Consider the following 15,292-nt stretch of genomic DNA (forward strand, 5'->3'; position numbering starts at 1 on the left):
GAGGAGCTCGCCACGGAGAAGGAGGCGGAGGAGAGCCACCGGCAAGACAGCGTGAGCCTGCTCACCTTCATCCTGCTGCTCACGCTCACCATCCTCACCATCTGGCTCTTCAAGCACCGCCGGGTGCGCTTTCTGCACGAGACGGGGCTGGCCATGATCTATGGTGAGCACCCCCTACCGCGCCCACCACCCCGACACCCCTCCGGCCGCCCGGCCGTTGCGCTCCCCCGGACCCCGCCCCGCTCTGCGCTGCGCTCCCCCTTCACTTGCCAACGTGTTTCTTTTCCGTTTCCCGCTGCCACGGGGTTGGTTCCCAAGGTCAACTGTCTGCATTTTCTGGCTTTCTCTTACCGTTAAAAAGAATTCCAGCCCATTTCGACGTTTCTTAATTGGGGAGCCAGGAAAATGAAAGGCACAGAGGTGGCCTGGTTCTGTCCGCCGGGTTCTGTTTTGCCCCCCCCCCCCGCCCCGCATCGCGCTTCCGCACCCGCCCCCCGCCCCCACCTCCGCCCTAGTTCAGCTCTACAGGGTCTGTGTGCCGCGGCGGGTGACTACCCTGGGGACCGCGTCACCCCAAGAAGCAGGCCACAGTGAGGGTGGGGGCGAGGGCTTAGGGTTTCTGGGCTTGGGTATGGGCGGCCGGGGCCTGATGGATGCCGCACATCCATGGTCAACCTGGGTGAGCGCCCACTTCTGAGACCTATGTTCCCGGGTGTCTTGTTAATAAAGTCGGAGCCTGAAGCGCTGTGATAGGTGAGCGTGGTCCCGGATCCAGAGTGGTCCACCGCCGTGATCCGGCCTAGTCGGGTATATGGGCACGCCTCCCGCTCTTCTGTCCAGGTGGGACGTTATACCCAGGTACTTGGCTTCTCCAAGGGAAGAGGAGCCTTTGTGTTCTTCAGATTTTAACATGGACATGACTTTGAAGATCCGTTTATAAGTGGATGAAGAGGAAAAGTAGTGAGTGGTTTTAACTCCGGAGTCAGCCGTTCTTTTGTTGTGAAGGGTGGGCTGATGCCACCTTCCTTTTCTGGATTTAATGACACACGCTGTGTTCCGCGCAGAGTGGTCAGCACAAATCTTCCGTTATTACATGGATGTCAGTTAGCTGTAATCTGAATCATCCCTCTCGCCACACACACCCCCTCCCGTTATGACTCCAAAGTAGAAACAGGTATGCTCTTTTTGAATTGAATTCAGCAGAGTTAAGGCCCAGGTGGGCATCCTCATATGGGAAATAGATGAGCCCACCTCATGACTATTCCCAGTAGGGAACGTTTTACTTCATCACTTTTACTGGAGGGATCTCTCCATTCAATTTCCATTCAGGGTTCCTTGATAAAGGATGGAAAGCAGAAACCTGAATCTTTAATGTGAAAATTACCCTTGGCCCTGGGCCTTGCTTCTAGGGTCTCTTGATCGGTGGTTGACAGCCCAGGCTCATGGCCTCCAAGGTTACAAAGTGCTGTCAGGATTCCTCTAGTTTTAAAGAGGTAGAGACCTAAACAGATCTGTCACTGAAACAGGACCAGGTCTAAGACTGAGTTTGGTTATTGCAAATTACAGATGTGAACTCAAACTTTGGCCTCGATACCTGGCCACTCTTGAGCTCTGTGGTTTGTGTCAGTGGGTGACAAATGACTCATGCCAAGGCTGCAGGTAAGCTAGGAGGCCTACTGAGCAGCTAGCAGGGTGGGGAGTTGAAGCATGTTGTCATTTCAGGTGGCTGACTATGAGAGAGAATGCAAATGAAGATTACCCTTCCATGTCTATAGATAACCATGAAAATATTTTTATTTTATAGCCTCTAGATCCATTTCATTAAAGCACAGTGTGGAATACTTCTAGAAGGTAGACTGGACAGGCTCATAAATACACGTTCGAGCGCATGGAAAATGAGGATTTAAAAATATTTTTTTTCTGAGGGAGTACTCCATGTTCTTAGGAACTCAGTCACCTTTATCTTAAGGCCTACAAACAGTAGTGGAATTTTCCTGTGCTGATTATATACTTTTTAAACTCATCTCAATCTTTTAGTCATTGGGGCCCTGCTGCAGTGTACCGTGTCATTTTGTGGTACTGAAATCTGGTTTGATTGATGATTGTTCAGAAAAGGCAACATCATCTCATAACATTCTGTGTCATTTTCGGTTTTAGTGTTACTTTGAAATATACTAAGAAATTTAGTTTGTCAATATGCAATGTCCGAGGTTCTGCCAGATATTAATATTTTGATGTGAATATTTTGCCTGTAACTGAGAAAACAGTTCTCTGTCTCATGGATATCTAGTCTTCTGTTTTAGCGCACACACACCCTTCATTTGAATTCTAATGTCATTTGATTAGCTAATTATTCATTATTTCTTGGGGGCTATCTGGATAAGGATTCTGATTTTTAAAAATTCAGTATGAAAATCTTTGAACACTTAAGCGAATATAGTACAAATTTTCAGGACTTCTCTTTGCTAATAATAGTAAGAAAACAGATTTCATTTCTTGATATCAGTAGAGGAAGTGAGTAATTGTCCTGTTGCCTCTGAGTAATAAAGGACAAAAAGACCTAAGGAAACATTTGTTAAGTATCTGCTGGGTGTCGGGTGCCCAACTTAATTTCTGGAGGTAAACAATTTCATTTTTAAATGTTGGTAAGTTTTTATGAGTGAAGAGTTCAACTGCAAGTTTCAAAACTCTTTGAAATTTAAAAAAATGTTAATTTCTGCCCCTTTAAAAATATTTAAGTGGCACTTTAATCTCCAAGGGAAAGCTTTAATATTTATAATAAGTTATGATAAGTAACTATATATAGCCATATTAAAATAAATTGTGATTATATAAGTTTGCTGGTATAAAATATCTCTGGAAGGACAGTCAGTAGACTAGTAACATTGGCTTTTTTTGCTGGAGAGGAACTAGGTGGGCTGTGACATGAGGTGGGAGGGAAACATCACCATATACCCTTTTGTGCTTTCCGATTTTTGAATTATGGAAGCCGAATTACCTCTTGGCGTGTCCTCACCTCCATTCTGTGGCATTTGTGATGGCATTTTAAGATGCTCCTCAAATCCAGTTTGATGCCCACTTCTCCCCCATTTTAAACTATATTACGGTATCCATTTTCTGTGACCTTTCAACTGTTGATTGTACCCATGGAACTTCTGGAGCCCTGTGCCTGGAATGGAGACCAAACAGGAAAGGGGAAAGAGATTTTCCTTCCTTTCCCTCCGTCCTTTTTATTTTACTATCTCCGGCGAAGAGTTGGTGTTTTACTAGGAGTGACGCACACCGAGAGATCCCATCTTAAGCGCTTGCTTAGATGCAGAGGACCCAAGGACAGTAAGAGACACACTGTGAATGCTCAACATTTAAATGGCAAGGGACAGTTACAAGCACTCCTCCCTGACAACAGACCCAGGTAGCTGTAAGGGCCGGTGACCACAGACCAGACTCTCCTCCAGGGACGTTGAAAGCACCCCCCCCCCCCCCCCCGCCCTGTGATGGGAGCTGTGCACAGCAGTGGACTGGGAGCTTACCTGGCAACCTGTTTTGTCAGGGCAGGGAGCTCCCAGCTGTCTGCCCCTGTACGTGACTAAGTGCCCTCCGAAAGTTCCTGGGCCCAGCAAATCTGTGCAGCAGAAATAGCAAGTGTTGGAGGCAGGGAAAGGTGGTATCAACAGACTGTGTCAGTTCACTGTGGTTCTCTCTCGTGTGTGCGCTAGTCCCACTTTCCCCGTACTGTTTTTGTGACAACTGATACAGGTCCAAAATACCTCGCTTGGCCCTGGCAGCCCACCACCTGCCTCTCGCTTCCTCCACGCCTATCAGCTTTCCAAGTATGTGTTGGTCAGCCCCTCCGGGTCCCGCGGACCGTGGGCTCCTTGTTGCTTTGTCGGAGCTGAATTGCTAAGCGTGGCCCGAGAGGGGGTTCACAGGGGAAATATGGCCCTTTGAAGTAGCATACAGTGAACATTTGGGCCTCTGTGTGAGTGAACATTTTGGAGCCACCCTATTAACCAAGGTTAATTGGGAGCCCTCTTTTTTGTTTTTTTAAGAGCCCCTCACTTTGGCCCCAGTTTGGGGCAGCTTGCTTTGGCACCACATCCCTTGGGTTCAGATGCTGGCTCTGTTACTTATAAAGCTGCATAACATTGGGTAAGCTCTCTGAGTCCCGCTTTCCTCTTTTCAAAAAACGGGGACAGTGTCACTCACCTCACAGGATTAGTGTATTATTGAGACGTTGTAAAGCTCAAGTGCAGTGGCTGATAAACACTTGGTAAGTACTCGTTCTCATTCTCACTTTAGACTTTGTGATTCTTTGGTCAGCTTTGCTACTCGAGGCTCATTCAGTAAAGGTCTGCTGTAATTTAAAAATGCATCAGCATTCAGTTAGTGGGGATGAGCGGCACTGACTTTTTTTTTGGGGGGGTGGGGTGGGCTATTTGTTAATACCTAGAAAAAATTTACAACATACCTACCCTACTCTTTTAGGCAGCAGTCTCAATTCTTGGACTGTGTCCTTCAAAAATACTTACACTAGCACGTTACATAGATGGCAATATTTGTTGTCCCAGAAGCAAGGGGCAATACTCAAGAAGGGACTGGTTAAGTTACAGCACATTCCTGCCAAGGAATACTATGCAGCTGGTAAAAAAGAGGTGTTGTGCAGCCACCCACACACGCTGTTGTGGGGAGAAACAACAAGGCGCAGAATAGTCTGCATAGTATCATCTCATTTATTCTTTAAAAATTATATAATGCACATAAACATGTGCGCACATTTATGTATGATTTATGCTTCTCTGGAAGCAGATACAAACTTACTTAGCAGTGGTTATCCTGCTGTTGTAGAACCATTTGTTGGGAGAGTGGGAGGGGAGGTGTTACTTTTTTCCCTTTGTACTCTTCTGAATGGCTTGAAATTTCTATGACACTGACACATTACTTTTGCAATGGAAACTTTGTTGAAAAATAAAGCAACTTTCATGTAGCAAAAAATACATTAAAACTAAGAGAACACAGGTGTTAGCATTTTCCTTGGATATTAAGATGTTCTTTTTAAAGGAATGTCTAGGCATAAAGAAAACTTGCAGTTATTTAAAAGTAATAAATGGAAGTAAAATGAATCTTAAAATGAGAAAGTGACATTTCCTGAAAGTGTTTCTTAGAACTTTCTGAAGGTAACCTTTTTGGAATGATGTAATTCGAAAATCACCATTTCACAACCCTCAGTGATGGAGACAAGGATTTTCAATGAATTCCAAAGCCGTAGGTGAGAGGTTGTTGGGGTACATGGTACTTAAACGGTGCCAAGGATCGCGCCACAGATCGCTTGCCTCTCGCAGAGGAAAGAAGGTATCTGGGGAGAGGTCCCCCAGTCACCATCTTATATCCAAGTCCTCAAATTTATCCTTGATCCTTGTGGAACTATCTATCTAGTAGTACATGCCTCCTGCTGAGATGCGGTAGGAAGCATATAGCTTCACCTATGTAGTATTCATCCTCCAAATGTTTTATTTAAATTGAATTGAGGTTTTAGGCACATCTTCCAGTTTACAGGAAATACAGGGGATAGAGAAACAAGCTATCAAATACCATGTGAAAACAATTAGACATCCAAAACACAGGGTAACCTACAAGACCATCGTCCTGGTTTCTTCAAGAAGTCTATGTCAAGGGAAACAAAAAGACAGGTTAAGTGTCTGTTATGGACTGAATTGTACCTCCCAAGATTCATTTGTTGAAGTCCTAATCTCTAAGGTTGATGCTATTTGGAAGTGGGGTTTGGGGGAGGTAATTAGGTTTAGATGAGCTCACAAGGATGGAGCCTCTATGATGGGATTAGTGCCCCTCTAAGAAGAGGAAGAGACCAAAGCTCCCTGTCTCTCTATCATGTGAGGATACAGGGAGAAGGCAGCCATCCACAAAGCTAGGAAGAGGGCTCTAATCAGACACTGAATCTGCCAGCACCTTGATCTTGAACTTCCCAGCCTCCAAAACCGTGAGAAATAAATGTTGGTTGTTTAAACCACCCCGTCTACGGTATTTTGTTCTAGCAGCCTGAGCAGACTAAGCCAGTGTTCTAAGCTAATGGAGACCAAAGAAGCATACGCAGTCATAGCACAGGAAACTTGACTGGTTCCTGGTTCATGGAAATAAGCTATAAAATGTTTTGGGGACAATCAGGGATGTTTGAATACCGGCTTGATGTTAGATGACATCAGGGAATTACTGTTATTTTTCTTAGGTGAGATAATTGAGGTTATACAGGAGAATGTACATATTAATTGGAGTTGTAAGCTAAAGTATTCAGGGGTCAAATGTATGAGTCCTAACGCATGCAGCTTACTTTCAAAAAGTTCAGTCAAAAAAAAAAAAAATACACATACCATGTATATCTAGGTGGTGGGTGAAAGGGTGTGCTCTTTATTCATCTTTCAACTTTTTCGTATGTTTTGAAAATTTTATTTATATAGAAGATTGGGGAAGATGTTAACCTCCCTGTTAACCTGTTAGCTGGTAACCTGTTAAACTTCCTCCCTGAAAGGACGTACAGGTGAGGTTGTATACAACCTGTTACTCTCCTTAAATGCTGACATTGAGTAATGCTGTTTGACATTAGTTTATAGGAGCTGATGTGAGGCTTTCATGACTTGAGAATCAGTAACGCCTTCTTAATTTTAATTTTTTGGTTTGATTTTAAAGCTCACATATCTTTTGAAAAATTGCCTCTATTCCACTTGCAAGAGAATAGGTGTTAGGAGGCTTTTCTCTTTTGGTTAAAGCATGCTACTTGGCTTTTCATCAGTGTGGATATTTGTATTAAGGTAATGCTGGCTGTTAAAACAGACCAGCCCCAAATTTCAGTGGCCTAACATAAGAAAAGTTCATTTGTAACTCATGTCATGGGCCAGTGCAAGAGACTGGCAGGTGGTTCTCCATGTGCTCACTCAGGGACCAGGTGCCTTCCATCCTGTGGCTTCCACATCCCTTGGGGCCTTGGAACCCTCCCTCCCCAGCCAGTGAATGAGGAAAGGAAAAGAGGATCACATGGGGAAGAGTTTGTGCTAAGCCTAAAAGTGTTGCACATCGCTTTGCCTGCTTCTGTTGGACAGAACTTGGTCATGAGGCCACATCTAACTGGAATGGAGGCAGGGAGATATAGTCTAGCTGGAGGCAAGAGGAACAGGTTTGGAGAGCAGCTAAGCCAATCTCTGATGCAGTATTTGATGAATCCTTTGTCACACATAATCCAGAAAAGGGAAGTTGTGGGATTTGCATGCGGTTTTGTTGTTGTTGATGAGAAACTAAATTTTGTAAGTAATCCAGTTTGAGGACAGTATATTCATCTGGAGTTTGTGAAGTTGTTTCGATACACTTGTCGGCATCACCCAGGAGCTTGTTAGAACTAGCGGGTCTGGCCCCAGACTTAAGTATCTCAGAGTGGGACTCACAAATCTGTGTTTCAGTACATTAGCAGGGTTTTTTTTTTTTTAAGATTTTATTTATTTATTTATTTAGCGCGAGTATGAGCAGGGGGAGGGGCAAAGGGAGTGCTCCAGAGGGAATATGTAGCAGACTCTGTGCTGAGCACGGAGCCCGAGGTGGGGACTGATCTCACAATCCTGAGATCATGACCCGAGCCGAAATCAAGAGTCAGGTGCTTAACCGACTGAGCCACCCGGGTGCCCCTAGTAGGGTTGTGGTGTTTTTGTTTTTTAAGTTGAAATTTGAAACTCATTGCTGTAGAGTATTTGTTTTCACCCTTTAAATATATTCACCATGTTGCTTGTAATTAAATAATTGTAGAAAAATAGCAACTGTTTTTTGAGTACCTGCTATGATAGCCAGGCACAGTGTTAAGTATTTTGCATACTTCAAGCCATTTAACCTTCACATCAAATATATGAAGACTGTATTGTTGGTCCCATTTTGCCAAATGAAGAAATTGAAAGTTAGGTTTAGCAGCACATTTATTTAGGCCATATGTCTGAGATTGGTAAGTGGGAGTCTGCTAAAGGATGAGATCAATATGGTTCAGGATGTGTTTGGCCAGGAGAGAGCAGAATGTGGATCCTGCCCCTATGACCTGGTTCCAGGGGGGTCTCCGCGGGAAATCTATGCCCAGAGTATAAGATAAAGCAAAGTGTTCCTTTTTATTATTTGCTGGGGCTTTGGTTCCAAACTCCAATGTACCACTGCAAGGAGTGAGGCTGGCCAATTTGGAAGACTGGATTTTCCTACGCTACATTGGCCTCGGGCCCTTGGATCCAAGTAGAGCCAAAATACCTGTTTGTTTTCATCCCAAAGGTGTTATGCACTGATTGGTTGGGCCTCCCCTAATTCATATATTGAAATCCTAAGCCCTAGTGTGATAGTATTAGGAGCTATGGCCTTTGGGAAGTAATGATGTCATGAAGATGGAGCCCTCATGAATGAGATTCGTGCCCTGATAGAAGAGAGCCAGAGAGCGCTCTTTCCACCATGTGTGTATGCAATGAGAAGTCAGCAATCTGCATCCCAGAAGGAGAACTTCCCTAGACCTGATCATTCTCCTACCCTGATCTTGCACTTTCAGCCTCCGGAACTGTGAGAAAAAGAAATGTCTGTGGTGTATAAGCCACCCAGTCTCTGGTACTTTGTTAGAGCTGGCCTGACCAAGACAATATGGCAGAAGGCTACCGGTTGTTACCGGGGAAAACCCAGAGAAACCATCAAAGGATGTTCAGAGTGGCTGTGCCAGGCCTTCTCAGGTGGGAGCAGGTGCTTAAAAGCTCTCTAATCTCTAGACGTCACTATCGCAGAGGTGGGGAGGCAGGTGGAGCTTGGCCTGTCGAGCTCCCAGGTTTCCCTGCTCTTCCTACGCTGGTTCTCCCAGGCATGTCATTGTCTCGATGTCGAGAGTGCTTCCGAAATCCATGAGAACATCAGCCTGAATGGCAGTGTAGGCAGGCATATCCATCTTTTGTTTACTGCTCTCTTCTGTCTCTAGAATAGTGCCAGACACACAGTAGGTGCCATGGAAATATTTGCTTAATGGATTCTATTTTGTCTAACAAAAATAAGGTGCTGGTAACACTGCTTAGCATTAAAGATCCTTCAAGTTCTCATGCCTCAGATTCACGCTGGCTGTGAAGTTTCTGAGAAGGAAAACTGTATGTGTGAAAACATCTGCCTGAATCACAGCAAGCTGTTTCAGGAAGGAGAACGAAGGGATAAGTGAGTATATGTTTGCAAAAAATTGTGTATTTAGCTGATAAGCCACATGGTGGTTTTTAAATTTATTGTGGCAAAATAATGTATCAAAATTTTCCATTTTTACCATTTTTAACTGTACAATTCACTAGCATTAATGGCATTTGTAAAATTGTGTGACCATCACACCACTATTTCCAAAAAAATTTTTTTATCACCTCAAACTCTGTACCCATTAAAACAGTAATGCCCCATTCCTTCCTCCCCCCACTCCCTGATATCCTCTAATCTACTTTCTGTCTCTACAAGTTTGCCTATTCTAGATATTTCATATAAGTGTATTCATACACTTTGAGTCCTGACTTACTTGAATCTGACTCTTTCACTTGGCACAACATTTTCAGGGTTCATCCGTGTCATCGCATGTATGTGAACTTCATTCCTTTCTATGGCTGAGTAATATTCCATTCCGCATTTTATTTATCCATTTATCAGTTCCTGGACACTTGGGTTGTTTCCACCTTTTGGCTATTATGAATAATGCTGCCGTGATACACAAGTATCTGTTTGGGCCCCTGTTTTCAATTCTTTTGCGTATATACCTGGGAGTAAAATTGCTGGGTCATATGGTGATTCTATGTTTAACTTTCTCAGGAACTGCCAAACTCTTTTCCACAGCAGCTGCAGTATTTTACATTCCCACCACAAGAGTTCCAGTCTCTCCACATCCTCTCCAATACTTGTTATTTTCTGTTGTTGTTTTTTGTATTCATCCTAGTACTTGTGAAGTGGTAGCTCATTATGGTTTTGGTTTTCATTTTCCTATTGACTAATGATGTGGAGCATCTTTTCATGTGCTTATTGGCTGTTTGTACATCTTCTTTGGAGAAATGTTCATTCAGGTCATCTGCCCATTTTTAAATCTTGTTGTTGTTGAGTTGTAGGAGTTCTTTATGTATTCTGGATGTTAATCTCTTATTAGATATATGATTTGTAAATACTTTCTCCTAGTTCATGTTGCCTTTTTACTCTATAATAGTGTCCTTTGATGCACAAAGGGCTTTAATTTTGATGAAGTTCACTTTATTTTTTTTTCTTTTGTTGCCTATGCTTTTGGTATCCTATCCAAGAAATTTTTGCCAAATCCAATGCCATAAAGTTTTTTCTTTGTGTTTTCTTTGAAGAACTTTATAGTTTTAGCTCTTAAATTTGGGTTTTTGGTCTCTATTAATTTTTATATATGGTATAAGGTAAGGGTCCAAATTTATTTTTTTTTGTATGTGGATGTTCAGTTATACCAGCACCATTTGTTGAAGAAACTGTCCCTTCCTCATTGAATGGTTTTGGCACCCTTGTCAAAAATCAGTAGACCATAGATAGGAAGGCACATTTCTAGGCTCTCAATTCTATTCCATTGGTCTTTATGTCTATCCTTATACTAGTATCACACCGTTTTGATTATTGTAGCTTTGTAGCAAGTTTTGAAATTAGGAAGTGTGAGTCCTCCAACTTTGTTCTTTTTCAGGATTATTTTGGTTCTTTGAAGTTCCTTAATTTTCAATAAAAGTTTTAGGATGAGTTTTTTCATTTCTGCCACTGAGATTTTTTTAAAAGATTTTATTTATTTGAGAGAGACAGAGAGAAAGTGAGAGAGAGAGAGAGAGAGAGCACAAGCAGGGTGAAGGGAAGAGGGAGAAGCTGAGCAGGGAGCCCCATGTGGGACTCAATCCTGGGACTCCAGGATCATGACCTGAGCCAAAGGCAGACAGTTAACTGACTGAGCCACCCAGGCACCCTGCCATTGAGATTTTTTTTTTTTAAAGATTTATTTATTTATTTATTTATTTGAGAGAGAGCACATGAGAGTGGGGAGGGGCAGAGGGAGAAGCAGACTCCCTGCCGAGCTGGGAGCCCGATGCGGGACTCGATCCCGGGACTCCAGGATCATGACCTGAGCCGAAGGCGGTCGCTTAACCAACTGAGCCACCCAGGCGCCCGAGATTTTGATAGGGATTGCATTGAGTCTATATTGCTTTGGGTAGTATTGTCATCTTAATGATTTCAAGTCTTCCGGTCCATGAAGGTCTTTAATTTCTTTCAGCAATGTTTTGTAGTTCAGTGTACAACTCTTGCACCTCCTTGGTTAAATTTATTTTCAAATATTTTATTCCTTTTTATGCTATTGTAAATGAAATTGTTTTCTTAAGTTCCTTTTCAGATTGTTCATTGCTAGTGTATAGAAATATGACTGATTTTTTTGGTGTTGATTTTGTATCCTGCAACTTTGTTGAATTTGTTTATTTTCTCTAACAGTTTTTTGGATTCTTTAGAGTTTTATATGTATAAGATCATGTCATCTGCAAATGGAGATAGTTTTACTTCTTCCTTTCTAATTTGGATGCCTTTTATTTCCCTTTCTTGCTTAATTGTTCTGGTTAGAACTTCCAGTCCTGTGTTGAATAGAAGTGATGAAAGTGGGCATCCTTGTCTTCATCCTGATCTTAGGGGAAAAGGTTTCAGTTTTTCACCATTGAGTATGATGTTAGATGTGGTTTTTTCACATATGGCCTTTATCACTTTGAGCAAGTTCCTTTTTTAAAAAAGATTTTATTTATTTGTCAGAGAGAGCATGCGTGTGCGTGCACAAGCTGGGGGAGGGGCAGGCAGAGGGAGAAGCAGGCTCCCCACTGAGCAAGGAGCCCAAGGCAGGACTCGATCCCAGGACCCCAGGATCATGACCCAAGCCAAAGGCAGATGCTCAACAGACTGAGCCACCCAGGCATCCCTGAGGAAGTTCCTTTTTATATCTAGTTTACTGTTTTTTTTTTTTTTTTTATCATGACAAGGTATTCTTTTTGTCAAATGCTTTTTCTACATCAATTGAGGTGATTATGTGGGTTTTTTTCTTCATTCTGTTGATGTGGTATATTACACTGATTGACCTTCATATATTGAGCCACCTTGCATTCCTGGGATAAATTACATTTGATCATGGTGTATAATTCTTTTAAAGTGCTGCTGAATCTGGTTAGCCAGTATTTTGTGGAGGATTTTTGCATCTGTATTTATAAGGACTATTGGTCTGTAGTTTTCTGTTCTTGTCGTGTATTTGGCCTTGATATCAGGGTAATGCTGGCTTTATAGAGTCAGGAAGTATTTGCTCTGCTTCAATTTTTTGGAAGAGTATGAGAAGGATTGTTGTTAGTTCTTTAAATGTTTGGTAAAATTAACCAATAAAGCTATGTGGTCCTGGGCTTTTCTCTGTTGGGAAGTTTTTGATTACTGATTCACTCTCCTTATTGTTATAGGTCTATTCGGAATTTCTGTTTCTCCTTGAGTCAGTTTTGATAGTTTGTGCGTTTGTAGGAATGTGTGAATTTCACCCACATTACCCAATTTGTTGGTGTACAGTTATTCATAGTATTCTCTTATCATCTTTTTAACTTCTGTAAAGTTGATAGTAATGTCCCCTTTTTCATTTCTGATGTTAGTAATTTGAGTCTTCTTTCTTTTTTTCTTAGTTACCCTAGCTACAGTTTGTCAGTTTTGTTGATCTTTTCAAAGAATCAACTTTTGGTTTTCTTGATTTTTTTCTTCTGTTCTTTATTTTATTTATCTCCTCTCTAATCTTTTCATTTCCTTCCTTATTCTAGCTTTGGGTTTGATTTGCTCTTCTTTTTTTTTTTTTTTTAGGTTCCTTCAGGTATACAGTTAAGTTACTGATTTGAGATCTTTTCTTCTTTTTTAATGTAGACACAGCTAAGAATTTCTCTCTGAGCACTGTTTTTGCTGCATCTGATAACTTTTGGTACATTATGTTGTTTTCATTTTTCCCAAATTATTTTCTAATTTCCTTTATGATTTCTTCTTTGACTTATTGGTTAAGAGTGCATTGCTTAATTTCCACACATTTGTGAGTTTTCCAGTTTTCCTTCTGTTACTGATTTCTAGTTCATCCCATTGTGATTGGAAAAGACACTTTGTATATTTTTAGTCTCTTTAAATTTATTAGGACTTGTTTTGTGACCTAAGTTATGGTCTGTCCTGGAGAATGTTACATATGTACTTGAGAAGAATGTGTACTCTGCTCTTGGTGGGCAGAGTGCTCTGTATGTGTCTGTTTGGTCCAGTGGTTTATAGTATTCATCAAGTCCTCTAGTTCTTTATTGATTTTCTGTCTGGTTTTTCTATATATTATTAATAGTTATTGAAGTTTCCACCTATTATTTTTTTTAAAGATTTTATTTATTTGACAGAGAGAGAGAGAGATAGCGAGAGCAGGAACACAAGCAGGAGGAGTAGGAGAGGGAGAAGCAGGCTTCCTGCTGAGCAGGGAGCCCGATGCGAGGCTCGATCCCAGGACCCTGAGGATCATGACCCGAGCCAAAGGCAGACGCTCAATGACTGAGCCACCCAGGCGCCCCTCCACCTATTATTATAGAACTATTTCTTCCTTTAGTTCTGTCAGATTTTGCTTCGTATATTTCAGGGGTCCATTTTTAGGTATGTATATGTTTATAATTGCTGTACCTTCTTGATGGATTGAACATTTTATCAATATGTATCTTTCTTTGTCCATTGTAATACTTTTTTAACTTAAAATCTATTTTGTCAGGTAATATAGCCACCCCACTTCCCTTGTGGTTGCTATTTGCATAGGCTATTTTTTTAACCATCTTTTTACTTTTAACCTCTTTGTGTCTTTGTATTTAAAGTGATTCTCTTGTAGACAGCATGTAGATGGTTCTTGTGTTTTTACCCATTCTGTCAATCTCTGACTTTTAATTGTAAAGCTTAATTTGTTAACATTTAAAGTAATTACTAATAAGGCTGGACTCACTTCTGCCATGTTGCTATTTACTTTCTATATGTCTTATGTGGTTTTTGTTCCTCAGTTTCTCCATTACTGCCTTTTTTGTATTTAGTTGATTTTTTATAGTGTATGGTTTTGATCCTCTTCTTTCCTTTTCTGTGTATTGTTATTTTCTTGCTGGTTATCTTGGAGATTTCCCTTAACATGTTAAACTTTTAGTAATGTATTTTGAATAGTACCAACTTAGTTTCAGTAGTATACACACTCTGCTCCTATACATCTCTCTTCCTTTAGGGAAAGGAATAATATTGTTATTGTCAAAATTACATATTTATACATTGTTAACATAGATTTATAATTATTATCTGAAATTGCCTTTTTAATCATATAAAAAAAGAGTTATAAACCAAAAGTTTTTTACATTTACTTGTGTTCTTTACCAGTGTTCTTTATTTTTTCATATGGCTTTGAGTTACTGTCTGGTGTCCATTCATGTCAGCCTGAAGTACTCCTTAAGCATTTCTTATAGGTCATGTCTACTCATAAGGAACTCCATTAGCTTTTGTTTATCTGAAAATGTCTTAATTTCTCCTTCATTCTAGAAAAATAGCTTTTTACCAGGTACAAAATTCTTGGTTGACAATTTTTTTTTTCAACAGTTTAAATACGTTATTTCACTTTCCTTCTAACCTCCAAGGTTTCTGCTGAGAAATCAGATTTCATTTTCTTGAGGATCCCTTGTATGTGACAAGTCACTTCTCTTTGCTTCTTTCACGATTCTCTTTGTCTTTACCTTTCAACAGTTCCATTATAGTGTGTCTCAGTGTGCATCTTTTGAGTTTATCCTGCTTGGAGATCGTTGAGCTTCTTGAATGTGTAGATTAATGGATTTTTATCAAATTTGGGAAGTTTTCAGGCATTATTTCTTCAAATATTCTTTCCAATCCTTTCTCGATCTCTTCTTCTGGGACTTCCATAATGCATTATTGGTCCTCTTGTTGGTGTCCCACAGGTCCCTTAGGCTGTGTTCACTTTTCTTCATTATTTTTACTTTCTGCTCCTCAGACTTGATAATTGCAATTGTCCTATCTTCACATTTGCTAATTCTGTCTTCTGCCTGCTCAACTATGCCATTGAGCCCCTCTAGTCAGTTTTTTATTTCAATTATTGTACTTTTCAGCTCCAGAATTCTAATGCTTCCTTTTTATAATTTCTGTCTCCTTATTGTATTCTCATTTTGTTTCTACATCATTTTTCTGGTTTCCTTTATTTCATTGTTCATGGTTTCCT

The 15,292-nt window shown here is 41.0% G+C and overlaps 1 protein-coding gene across 1 annotated transcript in view; it reads left to right on the forward strand.

The window, feature by feature from the left end:
* SLC9A7 (solute carrier family 9 member A7) overlaps window positions 1-15,292 on the forward strand; it is a 131,627-nt gene that overhangs the window by 3,113 nt on the left and 113,222 nt on the right. Inside the window, exon 3 of the mRNA XM_044911617.1 lies at window positions 4-163. Within this exon, the coding sequence (XP_044767552.1) occupies window positions 4-163 (160 nt within the window). The remainder of the gene's footprint in view (window positions 1-3; window positions 164-15,292) is intronic.

This window comes from Neomonachus schauinslandi, chromosome X, assembly GCF_002201575.2.
Source record: "Neomonachus schauinslandi chromosome X, ASM220157v2, whole genome shotgun sequence".
Taxonomy (NCBI): domain Eukaryota; kingdom Metazoa; phylum Chordata; class Mammalia; order Carnivora; family Phocidae; genus Neomonachus; species Neomonachus schauinslandi.